General features: G+C 48.5%; 1 protein-coding gene across 4 annotated transcripts in view; it reads right to left on the bottom strand.

Annotated features, from left to right (window-relative positions):
* Window positions 1–30: 30 nt before the first annotated feature.
* LOC116943741 (ferroportin-like) overlaps window positions 31–21869 on the bottom strand; it is a 39874-nt gene continuing 18035 nt past the window's right edge. For all 4 annotated transcript variants that reach the window (XM_032956867.2, XM_032956869.2, XM_032956870.2 and 1 more), the window contains 6 exons: window positions 21143–21266; window positions 18899–19177; window positions 17861–18102; window positions 14539–14760; window positions 13665–13818; window positions 31–10072 (listed from right to left, as the gene is read on the bottom strand). In XM_032956867.2, the coding sequence (XP_032812758.1) occupies window positions 9702–10072; window positions 13665–13818; window positions 14539–14760; window positions 17861–18102; window positions 18899–19177; window positions 21143–21266 (1392 nt within the window). In that variant the 3' untranslated portion in view covers window positions 31–9701. The remainder of the gene's footprint in view (window positions 10073–13664; window positions 13819–14538; window positions 14761–17860; window positions 18103–18898; window positions 19178–21142; window positions 21267–21869) is intronic.

Genomic DNA, 21869 nt, shown 5'->3' with positions numbered 1-21869 from the left:
CACTGCAATGTACACACATTAAAACTCAACTATGTGATGGAGGTGTCAGTCACCCCCTTTTATTCCACCTCAAACACTCACACGGTCTTTCTGGTGCTCACCCCGGATAAACCACGGAGATCAAGCATGGCAAAAAAAAACACAACTACATTTGTCGAGTGTCAGTGGGGAACCCTTAATCCTAAATGGCATGGTGCATCACCCACAATGCAAAACAAAACAATTATTTATTTAAAGCTTTCGTGACTGCAGGGATTCATATTCTTGGTTCTTTCGGTAAAGTCACCACGTAGAAGGGAAACAATAAAAGAATAAAAATATAAAACAATAAAATTCTCACGACGTTTCGACTGCAACACAAGCAATCATCATCAGGTGTGAAAACCACAGCAAGAAAACAAAACAGCGCAAATATAACATGAGAGCAAGTGGTGCCGGGAAAAGTTCAGGACTCCCGCGTAGCACACCAACCGCCGTTCACCACTAAGTGGCAGTGACGCCACTGCGGCGCTTGTGCCAGGCTAGGTGCACTTTAAGGCCCTGAGTGGAGAACTGTCCACTCCTCATGGTGACTGGAGCCAGAACCAGTCCACCGGACCTTTTCTGCGTAATTCTGCACTTACGAGAAGGTCATTTGGCTGATGGGTTGTATAATAAATTATTGCATTATTATTTTATGTGGAGAGACATATGTGTGAAGGAAATGGATTATCTGCTTATCTCCATATATATAAAAGGCGAAGTTGCGAATATATGTGTCTGTTCAAAATGTTTAGCGTACTTCCCGACATGCAACAAACTTGAAATTTGCCATGTGGCTACTTTCCAGACTGTACACCATGCAAAAATTATAAAAATACACTTTTTTTTTGGGGGGGGGGGGGGGGAGCTCAATAATGCATATTTTTTGCACGGCAAGTGAGCTGTGACGTCAAATCTGTCACGTGACCCGCACACGTGGAAGCGTAACGCATTGTAGTGTAGTGGTTAGCGCGCTGCGCTAAGAACCTGCCCACCCGAGTTCGATTCCCGCTCACGGCCACCACCGGTGACGATTATTTAAACCGGTCCTGGGCCCTCCCCTAGGTCGACTCAGCGTCAAACGAGTAACTGCTGTGGCGTGTCAACATCGCCACTGGGGAGACAAAGGCGGCCGGGCGTGGTGAATCCAAGTCTCGGGCAAAGCCGGGTAGTAAAGCTAGTCTCTATATAAAAGTAAAAAAATTGTCTGTTTGTGGCTTTGTGTGTGTTCCCGCGCTTGCGAAGGATTTGACTCTCCAACGGTGGGGTTTACTGCTTTGTAGTGGTTGTCGTCTTTCATATCTGCCGGGTACCACTACGACTATTTCGTTCCGAGTTAACTTCTCCGCATCCCCAGCTTAACACATTAGTCACTAACAGGGGCGGAGCCAGGATTTTGACTTTGGGGGGGCTGACTTCAATATTCTGAGATATCCAGTGTAATGTTTTCCAATGGGCGCCACAAATGTATAAAACAAATTTTATTGGATTTGAACGCGGAGTTTATTAATAGGTCGGAGCCGCTGATGTGGCTAATAAGTTCGACAAGTTCGAAAGGCTGCCGCTCAAGCAGCCTGCAGGGCAGCACAAGGTGGCAGCCTGCAGGGCAGCACACAAGGTGGCAGCCTGCAGGGCAGCACACAAGGTGGCAGCCTGCAGGGCAGCACACAAGGTGGCAGCCTGCAGGGCAGCACACAAGGTGGCAGCCTGCAGGGCAGCACACAAGGTGGCAGCACAAGGTGGCAGCCTGCAGGGCAGCACGAGGTGGCAGCCTGCAGGGCAGCACAAGGTGGCAGCCTGCAGGGCAGCACGAGGTGGCAGCCTGCAGGGCAGCACGAGGTGGCAGCCTGCAGGGCAGCACAAGGTGGCAGCCTGCAGGGCAGCACGAGGTGGCAGCCTGCAGGGCAGCACAAGGTGGCAGCCGGCAGCATTTTGCAGCAGCCGGATATCAGGTTATCCCGATTATCGACTTTCCCAAAATTTCAGGGGGGGCTGAGCCCCCCCAGCCCCCCCCCCCCGTGGCTCCGCCCCTGGTCACTAACACTGTGGCAAAGGGGCCTTTCATTGCATATGTTGCGCCATAACAAGGCGCTGTAAGCAGCTTACCTGCCACCACGCTCACGGGCCGACAGGGGCTGGGGGCTCAGGGGGGTGGGCTCCCCCCACCCCTTCCTAAGACCCCTTAAGATTTAAGACCCTCTAAGACCTTCTAGAAGGTTCTGGAGGAGGGGTCATGAGGGGAGGGGTAAGCCCGACCTGGGGATAAAAAGCCAACCCCTGACCCTCTGAACAGGTCGGGCAGTGTTCACCCACTCAAGTTTGAAGACATCTGAAGACCTGAAGACTGAACCAGCACCTGGGAACCCTCAACCGAGTCTCTCGTTAGAGCCGGGTTGTAGCGGACCCGAGGTAGCTCGGACACCCTGGGACCCTCCCCGAGGCTCTCGCCAGAGCCGGGGTGTAGCGGGCCAGGGGTGAGCCCCGTACCCTGCCTGAGACGGGTCGGTCCAGTCTTCCCTTAGCCGCCGTGGCAAGGGACCGGTGTGTAGAGCAGCCCGCAGTGTGTAGGACGCGCTAGAAGGGAGTGTTTACCTCCCTTAGGCTATCGGGTTGAAGAGGCGGTACTCCTCCTTCGTGTTACAGTTGCGATTAACAGAGTTGTTATAATAAACGCGTTGCCTCCAGCAGGCGTCTCCGTGTGTTTAGTTATAGACACAACACATATAAATGAAGGACCGTTGCCAAAAATGTTGCTTGTTATGTACTTTTTTTAACTTTTAAGGCCACTTAACGAATGTGCGAGTTGTTTTATTTGTGCTTGTACGCCACAAACAATGCAGCATACGCGAATAATTTGTTTCTTTTTGTGTAACCATGTGACAATTCGAGTGAACAGAATACTTATACATTTATCAACATTCACCCGGTTAATCGAAATTACAAAAACTCAAAATAAAGTACAGCAATGAAAGCAAATAGGAAATCATTCCAACCCTACAGTGTGAATGCCACTGTTTATGTTTAGCCACGGAAATCCCGACAATGCCCTCGTGTACCACTGCAGTAAAGTGGCGGCGTCTTTACATTCCAATCCTTGAACACCAAACTGTTAAGACTCCTGTTTAACATTAACTATGTCGCTAGCCACTGTTATAAAGCCTACAACTTAGTCGAGTGCCATTAGGCAGTGTCAAGCCTATGTGACATCTAGGACCCTGGATCACTGGTAGACTTGGAGTAGGTGGCACGTTCATTAACAGCCACAACAAGAGGGTATCCTGGATGCGGTGTGCCGGGTGGGAAAATGTCAAGAGTCCCAGACACGGATAAAATCGAGCCTTGGTTAAACCACTCTCGCTCCTGGGAATTCTCCGTTCCAGCGGTGCGTGTGTGTGTGTATTACACAGGACGCAGTGCGAGTGCTTTTCATTATTACACGCTTTCTATTAACTCACTGTCTGTTCTTTTTGGTTCTATTCGGTAAAGTCACGTAGGTAAAAAATAAAACAACAAAAATCACGACGTATGGATCCTTGCGGTCACGAAAGCTTCAAATCTAGAATTCACTGCCTGTTGTTGTTGTCATTGTATCCTCAAATCTTGCAACTCAATTTTAAGCCACTTCCCAATGTGGTATCGACTGCAAACTTGGTATACTTATGTCATACTGATAACAATACTATATTCTATCATAAAAAACATATATTTCCCTTTTGTATATGTTATGTTTCGGCTTGGGTCTAATTGTCCACGCTCAACTGACGTTGGCTGTAATTGCCCACGGTCCCCTTACGTTGTGGCAAGCTTCGGGCCACTTCCTGGAGTCGTGGAGTTCTTCCATTACTAGCACGGTACATTTAATAAAAGCGTGTTTTAAAAAAAAGTATATTTTTTTAAATATTACTTAGTGACTTGCGCAGAACCAACACGACCTTTGATCCGTCCACGCGTGTTTATCCTGCGGATGGGGACACACGTGGTGGGTGAGTTGCGCCACGTGGTTTCCACAACTTTTGAGGTAACTTCGTTGGATTCTCCCATGATTGCATTCCGTGGCTTACATTTTGGTGGCTTTAAACCAACCCGGCAGTTTTTTGTTTCGGGGCGCCACATAATTTTACTCCCAAGTTTTCAAAAACGGTCAACATCCTCCGCTACATGTATTACACAGCTAGGTGGCGTTCAGATTGCGTTGATGAGAACATCACTTACGCGCACACACACGCACGGCTACTGATGTTATATGTCATAAGTGTACTAATTACTTCGAGCCCCACGTTGTGATTCGATTATTGCAACACGGGGCACGATTAGATTGTTTTTTTTACGTGATGGTGAAAGTAGCCGTCTCTAGTGGCTGGGGGGGGGGGGGGGGGGGTGTTATGTGATTCCATTAAGGACGACACGCGCAAAGATACAACTTTCATTTTTGCACGCGTGCTTCGAGAACCGCCTATCGTCAGTCTTCAAGAATCGTCAATTTAATCGATGCATCGATACACCCCTATAGCTAATAAACAATCAATTCACATTCCAGCATCGGTAACACGTGAATACATTCATGAAAAACTATTCTCTTATATAACAGTATTCGGCATTTCCACCCTTCGTATAGTACAGCAGTGGCCAATACACCAGGCACTGTGATCCATTTGTGGCCAACAATTGCTGGAAGGATTTGACTGCAATATACTTTGGACCAAAGTTCTCCAGTACCTTCGATTGGCAAGGAGATATTATTTTTAGTCGGGGATTTTTTTTTATATTTATATTTCCCATCGGCCATAATGAACATTGTTTGTACGTGCATACGTATGCTTTATGCTAGCCTTCGTTCCGTTTTGTCCTGGGATTCGCAACAAATATTTTTCGTAAAGCCACATCTACGGATCCTGAGTCATGCATTGGCCACCGCTGTTTACAGCACGAGGCTATAGTGGAAAGGGCGCTGGTGCTTCACAGACGCAGAACAATCTGCCAGAAAGGGCGTGATGACACAATGAGGGTTTCGAAATTTGCTCCATGACGGGCGCGCGCACACACGGCCTGCTCTTTAAAATTGTTTTTATTAATAATCTTGATTTGAAGCTTTCGTGACTGCAGGAATCCCATACTCTTTGGTTCTTTCGGTAAAGTCACGTGGGTATAATTATTTTATTTTATACCTACGTGACTTTACCGAAAGAACCAAAGAGTATGTATTATTAATAATGCCACGGGATTTTTAACGTCCGCTATTTGAAGCGGACAGTGCGAAGTATTTCTAGTTATTGCATCCGCAGTCATAGCCAGGGCTGCATTGCATATCCGCTAACAAATGTTGTCGATGCAGTCATGCCTGGAAGTAGGATGTTTAAAAGAGTAACAAGCCCGGACAGCGTTCACACCAGCAGCGCTGGAAAGCTCACGAACATATGATCAAGGAAACGTTCTTATTGTATCAACAAAACCAACAAACGTATACCGTATTGTGCGTTTTATACAAATCCACCGTGCAGTGTTTTGCTTTGGTTCCACTGGTCCCACTTTAAAAAAAAGTTATCAATCTACATACAGTAATAATAGCATTAAAAAGAAAACATGAAAAAAGTATGCAAGAATCATTCTTGATTTAATACGCCTTTTTTCTATTTTTGTGAGTGTTATTCCCCCCCCACCTCCCGTTACTATTTTACCCTGATTGTGCTCTTAGCTGTCACGCCACGAGCCGATGGATCAGCATTCGGATCTCTCGCACAGTGGTGCAGCCCCCCTCTTGTCGTGTTCGAGAACGGCCCACAGAAGTGGATGTCGCAGAGCTGCCCGGCGAGATCCCTCCGAGTGACCTCAAGACGGAGGAGGTTAGCACAATGATTACTTTAATTCTCAAATGATGGAATTTGCGGCGACTGCCAGGATGGGAAGCCAGAACCTCGGCAGTGGCGGCTCAGTGCTTTGACCTCTTGAATCACCGAGCCACCCCCAACTAAATAATATATTCGTATGAGTAGGGCAGCCACAATCCCCCCACCCCCTCACATTTCAATGGATTATAATTCAGGGACGTTATTCAAATCAAGAATCGATTCTCTTATTGTTAACGCAGCGGCCTCTAGTGGCTGGAAGGATCACATGACCCCATTTTATACGCGCAACAAAATATCCTAATAGAAATATATTTCTACGCGTCGTGAGCTTAAGTCGATATCAATCGACGGGTATTTACACCCCTGCGTAGGAGCGATGAGCACCTCACGCCAGCACTGATCTCTTCGACACTGGCATGATCGGATTAGCAGCAAAAATTTTCAGAATTGAGCACCGTAAATTTTTTCGCCAAAATTATCCAAGCCACACAGCAAGAACGAGCGAGGATAATTTGCTCAACAGTTGAAACGTTGAGTAACCTGGCTAGTTCGCGTGCGAGTGGGCACAGTGGTCAAAGGCAGCCTAGTGAGAGATAGGCAAGTTGTCGATTGCAAGTCGAGGTAAGTGCCCTGATCGCGCCACTGCTGGGCAGGAGGGCCTCCACTAAAAGGGAACACCAGAGAGCCCCTCACCCAGACCGTGGGTGAAGCTTCCGAATGGGTCAAAAGCTCAAATTGGGCACAGAAGCTTGGAGAAGCGAACTACTACGATTGCACTGACAGGACGAGTTGCACGTGGATATGGGAACAAATAAAAACCAAATTGGAGACGTTAAAATGACAGTCAAGAAGAGTAAGCGGGATTGGACAGGACGCCCACAAAAAAGGCTGTCAAAGGAGAGAACTTGAATGAAGATGACGACGAAGATGACGACGACGACGATGAGGCTCCACGCTTTCCAATGATGTGACTCGACGATGTCGTGGACAGAGGAGAAGGTGGGGGTGAGAATAGACCGAGATGTTTTGGACGTGTGGCCAGGAGGGTCGGAAGACAGCATTGGTGGAAAGAGAGTGCAGAGTTACAGAAGAGCGCGTGGCAGAGGCACTGTGGAGATGGCGATGACACGAAGACCGTGGAGAGAGAGAGAGTACTAGGACAGCCGAGTACAGTTATTGGGACAAACCTCCGGAAAAAGAACACCAATGACCCAAAACAAGTTGCAATGCCCCAAATGTCTACATCACAAGCCCAGACCGAGCGGCGTGGTCAAGTGTCGACCAACCTCCCCTCGACAAGTGCACGAAAGTTGGGGATAAAGTAAAGTCATCGAGTGCTTTTAACGGCCAAACCTAATGCTTGCTACCTGCTCAGGGCTATTTAAAGTGTCCCTCTGCTCTGTACAAAGCAGGGCACACAGGCTTACAATACCCAAATTGACTCTTAAGTTTGATTTAGTTTACACTCGGATGAGAGCAGGGTGACCTCATTGGAAAGAGGGGCATGGTGGCATATACAAATGCATTTCGCAGGGTCAAGTAGTGACAGTGGCCGCTTTGCCATACGATCCGCCAGCAACTCGCAAGGAACGACTCCTGTCGTGAACGTAGGCAACACCTCTTACCGGCCACTGGCAAACGCTCCGACTGTCCATTCGCAATGTTCCCATGAGGTACAGTGAGGGAAAAAAGTATTTGATCCCCTGCTGATTGTGTACGTTTGCCCACTGACAAAGAAATGATCAGTCTATAATTTTAATGGTAGGTTTATTTGAACAATGAGAGACAGTTAAATTTCGATTTGTTGTGGCCGAAACGTCGTGAGAATTTAATTGTTTTATTTCATTATTTTATTCTCATTCTACGTGACTTTACCGAAAGAACCAAAGAAGAAAAAAAGTGAGAGACAGAATAACAACAAAAAAGTCCAGAAAAACGCATGTCAAAAATGTTATAAATTGATTTGCATTTTAATGAGGGAAATAAGTATTTGACCCCCTCTCAATGAGAAATATTTCTGGCTCCCAGGTGTCTTTTATACAGGTAACGAGCTGAGATTAGGAGCACACTCTTAAAGGGAGTGCTCCTAACCTAAGCTTGTTACCTGTATAAAAGACACCTGTCCACAGAAGCAATCAATCAATCAGATTCCAAACTCTCCACCATGGCCAAGACCAAAGAGCTCTCCAAGGATGTCAGGGACAAGATTGTAGACCTACACAAGGCTGGAATGGGCTACAAGACCATTGCCAAGCAGCTTGGTGAGAAGGTGACAACAGTTGGTGCGATTATTCGCAAATGGAAGAAACACAAAAGAACAGTCAATCTCCCTCGGCCTGGGGCTCCATGCAAGATCTCACCTCGTGGAGTTGCAATGATCATAAGAACGGTGAGGAATCAGCCCAGAACTGCACAGGAGGATCTTGTCAATGATCTCAAGGCAGCTGGGACCATAGTCACCAAGAAAACAATTGGTAACACTACGCCGTGAGGGACTGAAATCCTGCAGCACCCGCAAGGTCCCCCTGCTCAAGAAAGCACATATACATGCCCGTCTGAAGTTTGCCAATGAACATCTGAATGATTCAGAGGACAACTGGGTGAAAGTGTTGTGGTCAGATGAGACCAAAATGGAGCTCTTTGGCATCAACTCAACACGCCGTGTTTAGAGGAGGAGGAATGCTGCCTATGACCCCAAGAACACCATCCCCACCGTCAAACATGGAGGTGGAAACATTATGCTTTGGGGGTGTTTTTCTGCTAAGGGGACAGGACAACTTCACCGCATTAAAGGGACGATGGACAGGGCCATGTACCGTCAAATCTTGGGTGAGAACCTCCTTCCCTCAGCCAGGGCATTGAAATGGGTCGTGGATGGGTATTCCAGCATAACAATGACCCAAAACACACGGCCAAGGCAACAAAGGAGTGGCTCAAGAAGAAGCACATTAAGGTCCTGGAGTGGCCTAGCCAGTCTCCAGACCTTAATCCCATAGGAAATCTGTGGAGGGAGCTGAAGGTTCGAGTTGCCAAACGTCAGCCTCGAAACCTTAATGACTTGAAGAAGATCTGCAAAGAGGAGTGGGACAAAATCCCTCCTGAGATGTGTGCAAACCTGGTGGCCAACTACAAGAAACGTCTGACCTCTGTGATTGCCAACAAGGGTTTTGCCACCAAGTACTAAGTCATGTTTTGCAGAGGGGTCAAATACTTATTTCCCTCATTAAAATGCAAATCAATTCATAACATTTTTGACATGCGTTTTTCTGGATTTTTGTTGTTGTTATTCTGTCTCTCACTGTTCAAATACACCTACCATTAAAATTATAGACTGATCATTTCTTTGTCAGTGGGAAAACGTACAAAATCAGCAGGGGATCAAATACTTTTTTCCCTCACTGTAAAGGAAACCACTGCCACCGGCCACAGGTGATGCTCCCAACAGGCTCAAGCAATGCTGATGCCTGCTAAAGGTGGCAACACTTCCCCGCCGGTCAGAGGCAACGCTCCCATCGGCCACAGGGAATGATCCCAGTCGACTTCCCCCGGTAGCTACAAGCAAAATCGCCACGTGCCGCAGGCAACGCTTTCCCTGGCCAAAGGCGACGACCACAGGGAATGCTCCCGGCAAGCACATGGGGCCAACGCTTACGACGGCCACGGCCAACAGTCCCCAACCGGCCAAAGGCAGCGCTCTCACTGGCTACAGGCAAACGTCGCTAGCAACTCCCGGAGGCCATTCCTCTCATCCGCCAAAAGGCAATGCTCCCGCCGGCAACGCGTTTCCAGTGACCGCGGGCAACGCCGTTAACGGGCCGCACAGGCAACGGCCCCTCACATCCGCTTCTTCCCGTCGCCCTCGCCGCGCCGCTCGCCCCCCTCCCCGCCGGCCCGCTCGCCCGCCGGCCCGCCGCTCGGCCCGTCGAGCGCCGGCGGCGGCGTGCCGCAGGCGCAGAGGCCGCCGGGGCCCAGCGTGCGCACGGCGTAGTGCGCGTAGAGGAGGCCGCCGGCCGTGACGAACGCCACGGACACGAGGATGAGAGCGCCGAAGTGGTGCACGCTGGGCGCCACCATGACCATGATGAAGCGCAGCACGTTGAGGAGGCTATTGAGCGAGCTTTGCACGCCCGTGACGACGCCGCGCTCGCTCTCCGCCACCGTCTCCTGGAAGATCTGCGTCACCGACAGGTCGAAGCCCCACAGGCCTGCGCGCGAGGGCGGACAAAAGGAGGTGAAAGGTCTGATGCGAGTTCCGAGACACTATTGCGCCTCTGTTCCATGGGCACATACCAAATCGTTTAAACTATAAACTATTAAAAACTAAACAATTTTTTTTTTATTTTGCCAGGCCCCACTGAGCTATAATATAGCTCTTTCAGAAGCGACCTGGCCACGAAACATGGCCTAACGGAGCAGTTCATCATCGTGGAAAAGTATAGCAGCCACATACTGTTAAGTGCATGATGTTGATTCTAAATCTGTGGGGAATAAAATGGAGGACCCGCAAACTCTTTCAATACACCGGCGTCAGGGTTGGAAATCGAACCTACGACCTCCTGTATACCAAGCGAGGTAGTTAACATCTCTGCCACCGTGGCGCCTCACGGTGAAGGCCTGCTGCGCCCCTCTCTCCGATGCCACGCGGTGTACACAGCCCAGCCGGGTGCAGATGGTGTAATTTGATGACTGATGCCACTACCTCTCTGGCTTGTTTACGTGTGCTGTGAAGAAAGGCCATTGCCCGAAACGTCGCCCATTGCCCAAAGCGTCACCCATTGAATACGTTTTAAGGCCACAGTGTTTTTGACGAATGTGAGATGTTTTTGTCTTTTGTCACCATATTTTGTGATTTAATGGTTTATTGATAGGCCTGGGTTCTGGCCCCATGTCCTTCCGGAACATGAATGAACAGTGCCACCTTCAAAAGCATTCCGCTTAACCTGCTATGCCCCTTGTTTTGTTTTGGAAATCATCAAAGCACTAGCAGGAGTGGCTTCTTTACCCCATTATTTGCACAATAAGAATAACCTCTCAAGAAAATAATCACTAGTTTTTTAGTAAAATGATCAATTATTCGGTTGACCAAATATCGTGGGGGTTTGACCATACTTCACCACGTTGGTCAGTGAAGGTTGGATGAAGTGGGGGCGGGCAGGCGGGCAGGCAGATGGGCGTCCAAGGTTCAGCTATCACTCACTGGTGCTGTTAGCCATGACTGGTTTGGTCATGTTTGTTTGTTGTAGTACGGAGTTAGACTGATGGCCTTAATCTAAGTTGCCTTGTGGTTGTTGTTTGACTTGCATCCCACTGGGATTTTTGCACACAGCGTTGGTGTACGGTGCTTTTTCTGCAATATTTTGCTGTCTTTTTTCTTGGATTTTCTGTTTGTACAAAGTCACAGTCACTTTAAGATGTTTTCTTGTTTTTTGTTTGTTGCGGTTGCACCCGATTCAAGAGCCGAATGGCTCACAGGGCTATACCAAATAAATGAAACTGAACCTGGGAATCAAACTCAGGTCTCTGGGTTCACAGTGCAGTGCGATAACCACTAAACCACTGCCGCTCAACCCAAGTCTTACCAAGGAAGGTGGTCCCTCCTTGGGGTTATTACTGAAAGTGCCCACACTTTGCAACAGGTTCACGGAGGTTGTGCTGCATAGCACTCTGATCATGTGGGTTCGGTTCCTGAAAAATCCCCCAGCGAACCGTCGAACATAGTGCCAAAGAACACGCACTGCAAGCCGATCACAAGTCGCACAGTCTGACCACTTGGCCCGCCAGCCGCTGCACCTGAACGGAAACCACAAGCATGGATCTCCACACAAGCCACCGTCCAGCGGACGAACTGCAGTACTGCTTTGGGTCAACACTTCAAAGGATTCCAAACCCGTAATAAATTCTGAAGCACAACCACGTGCTCTCTTGAAATAGTTTTCACCTGCATCGTTGCGCTGTGGCAGCACAGCAATAATGGTAAACAGTAATTATTGAGCCACATGAGCATCTCTTGAACACATCCTAGATGACGATCAGGGTAATGGAGAATAATAAAAGCATTCCTGTTTAATTCAGTGCTCTTGAGGGTTAGAATAAGCAGCTGATCCCTATCCGCCACATGCTCTCTTGTGGTATTTTTCGTGGTAAAATTATAATTATCTAAAATTTTTGTAACTTTTCTATCTCTCCAAATTATGCATTGAGCATCACGTCGATGGATAATCGATCATAAAGTGTCCATCGGGACCTCTTGCAAAGCAGTGCAGCGGAACACCTTGTGTTAGATAACGTGCCTGCAGAAGACGATGGCATCTCATAACTACCTTTTGAAATTACTTTTTTTTATAGTGACCTCTCAGTCACACTTAGGAGCACTGCAAGTTCTCCAGATGCTCTGCAATGGAAATGCCACGTGGCAGTTAAAACCCAAAATGGCAATCGAACCAACATTTAATATTTTCCGAGTTGCAATCTTCCGAAATTGAGTAAAAGATCACAACTCTAATGTAACAGGGAGGGAGGGGGTTGTTTTACAAGCGTGCAAGTCGCTGGTGACCTGGACTGAGACTCGACAAGTGACAATAGAAAGCCCAGTTTAATGACGAGTGGCCAAAAACTATAAAAACTAATTTTAACCCAAGATCTAAGCGGTGCCCGTTCAAAGTCCTTGACCTCCTGAGATACCCGGCCACCTCCGCAGAGGTTGAAATTGCGTATCAAGGTAACATTCTCTCCTGGCTGATAAAGAGTTCTCATCGGCTGGGAAAACAAAGGTACAGCCCCTGCACCTTGGTTTTTGTTCGGTCCAGAAGGACAACGCAGACGAAAGTTCAGCTCCGTACTGAGGAACGAAATGAGGCTGGTCCGATTGTTTATTTCTTTTTTCAAGGGAGTAATGATTCATACCCCCCACATCACAATGTCATTGTCGTAATTCAGTATGAGAATCAATTGTGTTTGTTACGCTTTGGCGGCCTCTTGTGGTCACGCAGACACAATGCATACAACACGCGTTCCTTGCACCAACGTCGAGTCGTTATGGCGGGACCCCGAAGGTCCCGAATAAACGAAATCGTAATCTCTTTATTTTTGGCGACTCCGTCCCACCGCGACCCACCCGGCGCGGATCATTCTGTTGTCATGTCGTGTCCAAGCGCAGCAGCGAGGACAAATGCGCAGAAGAAACAAAACTTTGATTAGCGCATCGTGTAGAGCTCGTCGAGAGGAATAGATCGCCGTGTCGTTCGCCTTCAACAGACGTAAAAAGACGTCGCAAAGCAGTTTATGCGAGAGCCGGGGGCCTATGGGACCCCGGGGTCCCACCATAATGTTGAATTGTCCATTTGTGCCCTGGATGTTTAACTCTCGCAGCAGACCTATTCCCTTGGAGCGATTATATCCAAGGGTTTTACACCATTTGTTGTCGACACCTATTTTAGCTTTTAAGCGAGCCTTGCCATACAATTTTGGCTGATCTCGTCAAGGGGCATAAACCACCATGCGAACTCTCACGGTCATCCTCACAGCAGCAGCAGCACATGTTGGCTGGCCGTCAAAGAAAGACGGTCGCCGCATCGCGCGCTTTCAGACGCGCTTCTGCGGCCGTCTGGATTGCGCTTAATTCCGATATTAGGAAGCCACTGGAGATATGCACTATTAAATCTAAATTGAAAACTCATGTCTTTAGAACTGCTTCTTGTGTTTTGTTGTCCTTCGGCCGCACCTCCGATTCGGGCGCTTGGCTACGTACGGTGCAAAAGAAGCTTCGACATACGTACATTCAAGCGTTGCTCAACGTACCAACTCTGGACAGGATGGCTCCGGCAAAGAAGAGCGAAATCGAGGTGTAGTCGAGGATCTGTGGCTGAACGGTGGCGGTGCCGTTTGTCGTGACGTTTTGAAACCAGGTCCCGTTTGCCTCGTAAGCAACCGTGGGCTCGGCTGCATGATGATCCTGTTGTACACACAAAGAAAATCGCACGGCGCGGTGCGCGAGTGTGGCTGTCAGTCCCGGGATGGAGAAGCTACAATAGCCCCATCGGAGAGGAGTTTCAGGGTGGGGTGGGTGGGTGGGAGCTAGAGCAAAATGCACAATAGACAAAAGCAACATTCCATCCCTGGGTATTGGTATATGCCTATTTACAGAGATGCGCGCAGCCTCAGCAGTCATGCCACGTGAATTTGTGTGTGCGTGTGGGCCATAATTTAGTGGTCAGAGCACTGCGCTACGAACCTGGTGAGCTGAGTTCCGTTCCCACTCGGTGACGAATATCTGGACCTGTCACGGGCCTCCCCTAGGTCGACTCAGCCTTGAATAAAGTACCTTGTGCGGCCAGACGTAGTATTGCCCAACACTGCGCCCTCTTGTGCCGTGTTGGCCTCCATAGGCCCAACAGTCTGTTAGAGGCTATATGGGAGGGGAAGGGGGGGGCTGCTGATCTCTGTCTTGATAGATGACTACAGCCATCACAATGACATCATTCATTGTCTTTGTGTGTGTGTGTGGGCCTATGTATGTTGAATTTCTTTCGCACCGCACGTAGCCAACCATGCTAATCGGAGGTGCGGGGAAACAGCGCTACTAACAGTGACGGCGCTGTTAACAGCGACGTCATCTTCATCATCATCGTCGTCATCATCGTGGTGGTGGCGGCGGCGGCCTGACCAGTCTCACCAGGCGCGGCTTGTGCAGCGGGGCAGTCAGGTCGAGCGGGCTGCCCGGCGCGAACACCGACATGACGCACAGCAGGAGGCAGCAGACCTGCGCCAGGCTGAAGAGCGCGCCGGTGCGCACCAGGCCGCAGCGGCGCCGCGCACGCAGGTAGAGCACGGTGCCCACCAGCCCCAGAGTGGCCGACAGCCCCACCATGATGCTCAGCACCGAGGTGCTCACGCCCTGCCCGCGGCAGCGCCGGCGAGATGGCGGGACGGGAACAGTAACAACGTTCATCAACGTTCATCAACGTTCGCCGCCGTCGTCATCGTCGTCGTGGTCGTCGTCATCATCGTCATAATGACCGTCGACAGTCACGATCAAATGGCGCTGCTCAGTAAACCCACATTGTATCGCTGGAATATAGGCGCAAAAAATGTAACGTTGTAAGCCGCGAGATTGTAATTCCGCACATCCCGGAGCTTACTTGCAAGGTTGTTAAATGTTTAAGTTAAAGTGATAAATTGACACTTTCTCGATCTTTATCTTTGCCGTTTTTAAAATCGGGCGTTTTTAGGCCATTACGCAGTTTGGCGTCTGCAGCTATTTTTGCCCATGGTGTTTGTCCACTTTTAGATTTTGGGTCGGACCGGTTTCAGAGTTCTCTTGACATGGCAGGAATGCACCGGGGCGGCATGACACGGCACACCCACCCTTTTGGGTGGGCTTATGCAGAGAAATGTGGGGCCATGCTACAGTGACGGAAAAAAGTATTTGATCCCCTGCTGATTTTATACGTTTGCCCACTGACAAAGAAATGATCAGTCTATAATTTTAATGGCAGGTTTATTTGAACAGTGACAGACAGAATAACAACAAAATCCAGAAAAACGCATGTCAAAAATGGTATAAATTGATTTGCATTTTAACGAGGGAAATAAGTATTTGACCCCTCTGCAAAACATGACTTAGTACTTGGTGGCAAAACCCTTGTTGGCAATCACAGAGGTCAGACGTTTCTTGTAGTTGGCCACCAGGTTTGCACACATCTCAGGAGGGATTTTGTCCCACTCCTCTTTGCAGATCTTCTCCAAGTCATTAAGGTTTCGAGGCTGACGTTTGGCAACTCGAACCTTCAGCTCCCTCTGCAAATTTTCTATGGGATTAAGGTCTGGAAACTGGCTAGGCCACTCCAGGACCTTAATGTGCTTCTTCTTGAGCCACTCCTTTGTTGCCTTGGCCGTGTGTTTTGGGTCATTGTCATGCTGGAATACCCATCCACGACCCATTTTCAATGCCCTGGCTGAGGGAAGGAGGTTCTCACCCAAGATTTGACGGTACATGGCCCCGTCCATCATCCCTTTGATGCGGTGAAGTTGTCCTGTCCCCTTAGCATAAAAACACCCCCAAAGCATAATGTTTCCACCTCCATGTTTGACGGTGGGGATGGTGTTCTTGGGGTTATAAGCAGCATTCCTCCTCCAAACACGGCGAGGTGAGTTGATGCCAAAGAGCTCCATTTTGGTCTCATCTGACCACAACACTTTCACCCAGTTATCCTCTGAATCATTCAGATGTTCACTGGAAAACTTCAGACGGGCATGTATATGTGCTTTCTTGAGCAGGGGGACCTTGCGGGCGCTGCAGGATTTCAGTCCTTCACGGCGTAGTGTGTTACCAATTGCTTTCTTGGTGACTATGGTCCCAGCTGCCTTGACATCATTGACAAGATCCTCCCGTGTAGTTTTGGGCTGATTCCTCACCGTTCTCATGATCATTGCAACTCCACGACGTGAGATCTTGCATGGAGCCCCAGGCCGAGGGAGATTGACAGTTCTTTTGTGTTTCTTCCATTTGCGAATAATCGCATGAACTGTTGTCACCTTCTCACCAAGCTGCTTGGCAATGGTCTTGTAGCCCATTCCAGCCTTGTGTAGGTCTACAATCTTGTCTCTGACATCCTTGGAGAGCTCTTTGGTCTTGGTCATGGTGGAGAGTTTGGAATCTGATTGATTGATTGCTTCTGTGGACAGGTGTCTTTTATACAGGTAACAAGCTGAGATTAGGAGCACTCCCTTTAAGAGTGTGCTCCTAATCTCAGCTCGTTACCTGTATAAAAGACACCTGGGAGTCAGAAATCGTTCTGATTGAGAGGGGGTCAAATACTTATTTCCCTCATTAAAATGCAAATCAATTCATAACATTTTTGACATGCGTTTTTCTGGATTTTTGTTGTTGTTATTCTGTCTCTCACTGTTCAAATAAACCTACCATTAAAATTACAGACTGATCATTTCTTTGTCAGTGGGCAAACGTACAAAATCAGCAGAGGATAAAATACTTTTTTTTCCTCACTGTATATATATAGGCCACGAGGCAGAGTAGAAATTGGTACCAGCTAAGGTAGACAAAATCTTAAGCAATATTAATGTGTTAACATGACCAATAGGTACTCTTTGGTTCTTTCGGTAAAGTCACGTAGATATAAAATTAATAGATCACGACGTTTCGATCGCAACACAGGCAACCGTCATCAGGTGAAACAAACACAGCAGGAGAACTGCTGACGTCAGCAGTTCTCCTGATGACGGTTGCTTGTGTTGTGATCGAAACGTCGTGATCTATTAATTTTATATCTACATGACTTTCCCGAAAGAACCAAAGAGTATGACTAATAGGAGTGAATTATTAGCCCACAAATTTCAAGCGGTTATCACGCAACGCAACGTCACTGGCCACATAAAAGCAATTGGAACCGCTGAAGTTCCAACACCTCAGGTGGTACAGACAAGTGGAATGTCTGGGCTCATGAACTCGTTTCTGTTCGCTGGGAACCCACATTACTTCCACACCCCTACTCCCTCACCCGCCCCTCCTTATTCAGGCAGTGTTATTTGTATTTTTTTCTATTCGTGCACTATGTGCCAAAGCAGAATTGCCAATTAATTTGATGTAACCCAAATGGCGCTTGTTGAAAGTGTCCAATGTAGCACACGTCTGCCTCATTGGGATCTAAATCTTTTATATTCTGGTTAAACAAAGGAATGACAGTTTAGCACGTAGGTTTTAGCGACCAATATTATTACGATATGGTCGTCTGATGATGCTGGTCTTAATTACTGTCGAAACGTCGTACTCGAATTGTAAATGTCGCAGGTTTACTCTCCAACACACCGGTGTGCTGAACTAGTAACTGATTGGCGCGTTTTGTTTACAAACCTTACTAATTGGCTGTGTTCGGTGGTGGCAGGTTTAACAATACGTTTATAGTTAGGCGATACAACCCAAAAACCTATATTAGGAAAGGAATATCAATTCTCCCACTGCTACTGCGTGACCTCACCTGCGCGTACGCGTAACCCGTGGTGATGCCGTCAAATCCCAACACAGTCATGTAGAGGAAGGCCAGGCCCAGGCCTGGCAGGAAGGCCGACTGCCGGTAGTAGGCCACCCAGCCATAGCGAAGCGTGCGCAGGGGCTTCCCCAGAATCGCCAGCCAACTGCCAGACTTGGTGTTTGGAACGACTTGGGGTTTGGAGCTCTTGTCGATGGCAGGCTTTTCTTCGGTGTTGTTGGCCTCGTTATCTGAGGACAAAGCGGACGGTGGTGGGGAGGGCGGCGTCGTTCCCGAGGCTAAATCGCGGCAACAGCTTCCGCGGATCCTCGTGCAAGCGTAGCGTCCTCCTACCAGACATTGTTGTGCTTTGTGTGGCTTTCCAAGCAGATAATTTATTCTCATCATCTTCAGCCATGATCAATCCACTGCTGGATGAAGTCCCACCCCCCCCCCCCCCCCTACTTCCAAGCCATCGCAATGTCTCATGATCCAATGGTGCAATAGATGATATATCACATATCACGCATCTGATTTAGTTAAACCCCCAAAACAAACTACATTTGTGGCGGGTAAATATATTTGATTTAAATCCACGTAATAAAAAATAAATGACCATAGGTTTTGGATAAGTAGTGATTGTTCACAATGTTAATTAATCAGATTTCTGGTTCAGGGAGAAGTTATACAGCAGGTAATGAAAGTAGTGCAATGCTGTTTAAATACAACAGATTAACTGAATCGTTCAGCTCCCGACGAAGCTCCCATCATATGGAGCGAAACGTCGGGGGGGGGGGGGGGGGTGGGGGGGGGGGGTTTACGGTACAACCCGAAAACAAACCGCAGAGTAGCACGGGCACAACCGCAAAACCGCCCCCCTCCCCCCCACCTCCGCATCTGCATTACTGTGAAATGCCAACACCGTCATTGTAGGAAGGCCAGACCCAGGCCTGCCAGGAAGGCCGACTACCGGTAGTACGCCATGCAGCCGTACGGAGCCAACCGTGGGGGTTAATCGGAGGTGCGAAGCAGCGACGCGTTGCTTACCTTCTCCTTCCGCCAGCGGATGCAGTTCGCAAGCGGCGGCCTCGGTCTCCCCCGCTCGCTTGGAGTTGGCGTCGGCGACGGCGGCTTTGGTAGCGAGAGCGGGCACGCTGCGGAACACGTGCCGCAGCAGCAGGTACTCCACCACCATGGAGAACAAGTTCCAAGCGGCGATGACGCCGCAGCTGAACTCCAGGCTGAGGAAGGTCATCACCTGCCCCACCGTCATGGGTGCGAGCAGCTTGCTGAGCTGGTCTATCTGCCGCATGGTCGCGTTCATGCCTGTGCGATGGGGGGTGGTGGTGGGGGGGCAACGTTTTGTGTTTTAATGCTTTCTAAACAAAGGTTCAAAGTGATGCCTTGAATAAAGGTGTCAGTTTTTGTGCCAGTCAAAAGGGTAAAACCTATTACTATATCTTGTTACTGGCAAAGGAGGTCTCATAATGTAAATGCTCACCCCGAGCCCTCAATACTCTGATAGTGCGCTGTTTTTGAGTTGTACGCCTTTTGGCGTCTTCTGGTCCAACACCAGTGGAGACTAGGCTCTAAGAAAAGCCGTCTCGGGTATGGACCGATCAAATTCAATGACAGTGCATATTATTATCAGAGTTATCTCTTTTGTTTGCATTTTGACTACTTGTGTTGTGGTTATTGCAAACATGATGCCTTGAATAAAGGTGTCAGTTTTTGTGCCAGTCAAAAGGGTAAAACCTATTACTATAGAGGTTCAAAGTGTTCAAGCGTGAGTTCTGCCTGTCGATAAAAAGCGGTGGTGTGATAACTCCCGTAAAGATGACGTGGTATGGAATAAAGTTGAGTTGCTATTGGGGACCTCCCCTTGAGAATAATGGACAAATTGATAAAAAAATATATATTGGCCAAAAGTAGTAGATAAAAACCAGCGCTAGATAGATTAGCTTTGGCGTTTGCGCCACAACGTTTGTGCCGTAACGTCTGCAGTGCATCAGCAGCTGTGGATAGGGGCCAAATCGAAATGATCTGAGAAAGTAGTTCAGTGAGGTCATCTTCTGTAAGCCAAATTCTTACACAGGGTGAGGGCGCACTGCTAGTTGCAGGGTTCCTAATGGAATTGTCTTTCTTCTCCTGAGACGAGACAAAGATGGTACTTTATTTTTAATATCCCTGAATTGTGGGGGAAAAGCCAAAACAATAGGGAAGGTGGTCCAGCAAGCTTAAGCAAAGAGTCCTCCGAAATGTTTATCCTGCAGTCTGGCTGGGTCAGAGCCCTCTGGCATATAATCTATGCTGCTAAAGAACAAGACGGGAGTTTCATTGACTGACCGCTACAACATTCCACCTTTGGGGGAAAAAAATAAAATATAAGGAGACGAACGTATACGTTTTATTAATGGGCAGTCTCGGCATGGCGGGTTACAAAGGCGAAGTTGTGTCCATGGACACTGGAAGAAAGGGCTCCATTGAGGGGGGGGGTTACAAATTCTATGCCAAACACATGGTAAAACAGCACTGCGAGTGATTTTTATTTTTATTATACACTTGGGTCCAAATTTTAAAGGCGTTCGTATTTACACTCGATAAACATTTAAATCCGTCGTCTGCAATTTAGCCAGGCGAGAGGCTGGAGAGAGGCGTAACCCCCCCCACCCCCCCTTTGTTTGGACAAGGGTGATGAAATGGCGATTTGATATTGGTGCTAGAAAACATTATTTTCAGCAACTTGCACTGGCAGTGGTGCCCGCGCACATGCAACCAAGAAAGTCTCGACCTATGTTTGTCGTGGACACTGTCTTTTAAAAAAAATATAGAAAAAAGATATATAAAATATATACAGCAGACTGTCGTTTCGCGCAAGAGCTGTGCTTAACCCTTTTCCCGTTCCGATGAAGTACGCGTACGTAAGTGTACGTCATCAGTTTTTCTTCCAATTCGGAAGGGAATAAAATAAAATAACTGTATTGGTACTGAGGGGCGGCTCCCACAAGGCCATGCGGAGAGGGCGCGTGGCACAGTTTGGCGCCAGCTATCGTAGAGTGCGGTCGTGTCGCTACAGTTCTCTGCTGTAAGTACAATGTCTTTAAAAACAACGGTGCTGCACCTCCTATAAATAAAATTGACACTGAACTGCCCGTGCCTTCCGAGATTCGGTGGTGAACGGGGACCCACCCTGCGATGTCTCGGAACGGGAAAGGATTAATTGTCCATTGCCTAAAGTCCTGCGTGCGTGAACCCACCCTGCTGACCCAGGAGAGACGTGCACCCGCTGACCTGCCAGCTTCTCCTTGCTGTCGGCCACCACGACGATCCAGTCGCGCTGGATGGCGATGGTCATGGCCGTGCCGGCCAGCTGCGCCACGACCCCGATTGTGATCACCACCACGTAGCACATCACCTGCGGCGGTGGAGGCAAGCGCAGGGGGCGTCTGGCGTTCCCCTTGTATGTAGGGCTGCGGCGACTTCGCAAAAACTACGGCGTGTCTCGTGACGCGGGATCCAAAATAATTGTGGCGTCTAGCATTTTAGGGTTGTGCCGTGCAAATTTTTTTAATCAGTCGTCCAATGGCGACGGCATCTACATAGGATACCTGTCCCCCAAATGTGGTAATTATTTTATTGACTCCTGGAGGGAAGATAGCATGAACTCCGCAAACCTTCCGATTTTGCAAGCCACTCGACAGCCACCCACAGGGCATTCGTTCAGTTGCACCTTCATAATTAGAACTAAACTACTAAAACTATTTTTTTTATTTTACCAGGTAAGGCCCACTGAGCTATATAGCTCTCCTTCCTAAGCGACCTGGCCACAAATGATAACTCAACATAGTGGCTTATCATCCACGCGACCACGGGGAGAACATGCAAACTCCAAATATAAAGGTGTCAGAGGTCAGGATCAAACCCACAGCCTCCTGTATACCAGGCGAGGGAGTTAACATCTCTCCACCGTTGCGCCCAAGATCATCAGCAACCGAGGCCAGGTGAGAAATTCGCTGAA

The sequence above is a fragment of the Petromyzon marinus genome, chromosome 19 (assembly GCF_048934315.1).
Source record: "Petromyzon marinus isolate PM22_M1 ecotype Great Lakes invasive population chromosome 19, UKy_Petmar_22M1.pri1.0, whole genome shotgun sequence".
In the NCBI taxonomy this organism is placed as follows: domain Eukaryota; kingdom Metazoa; phylum Chordata; class Hyperoartia; order Petromyzontiformes; family Petromyzontidae; genus Petromyzon; species Petromyzon marinus.
The sequence above is the reverse complement of the archived record's forward strand: the minus strand, read 5'-3'. Positions and strand labels throughout refer to the sequence as shown.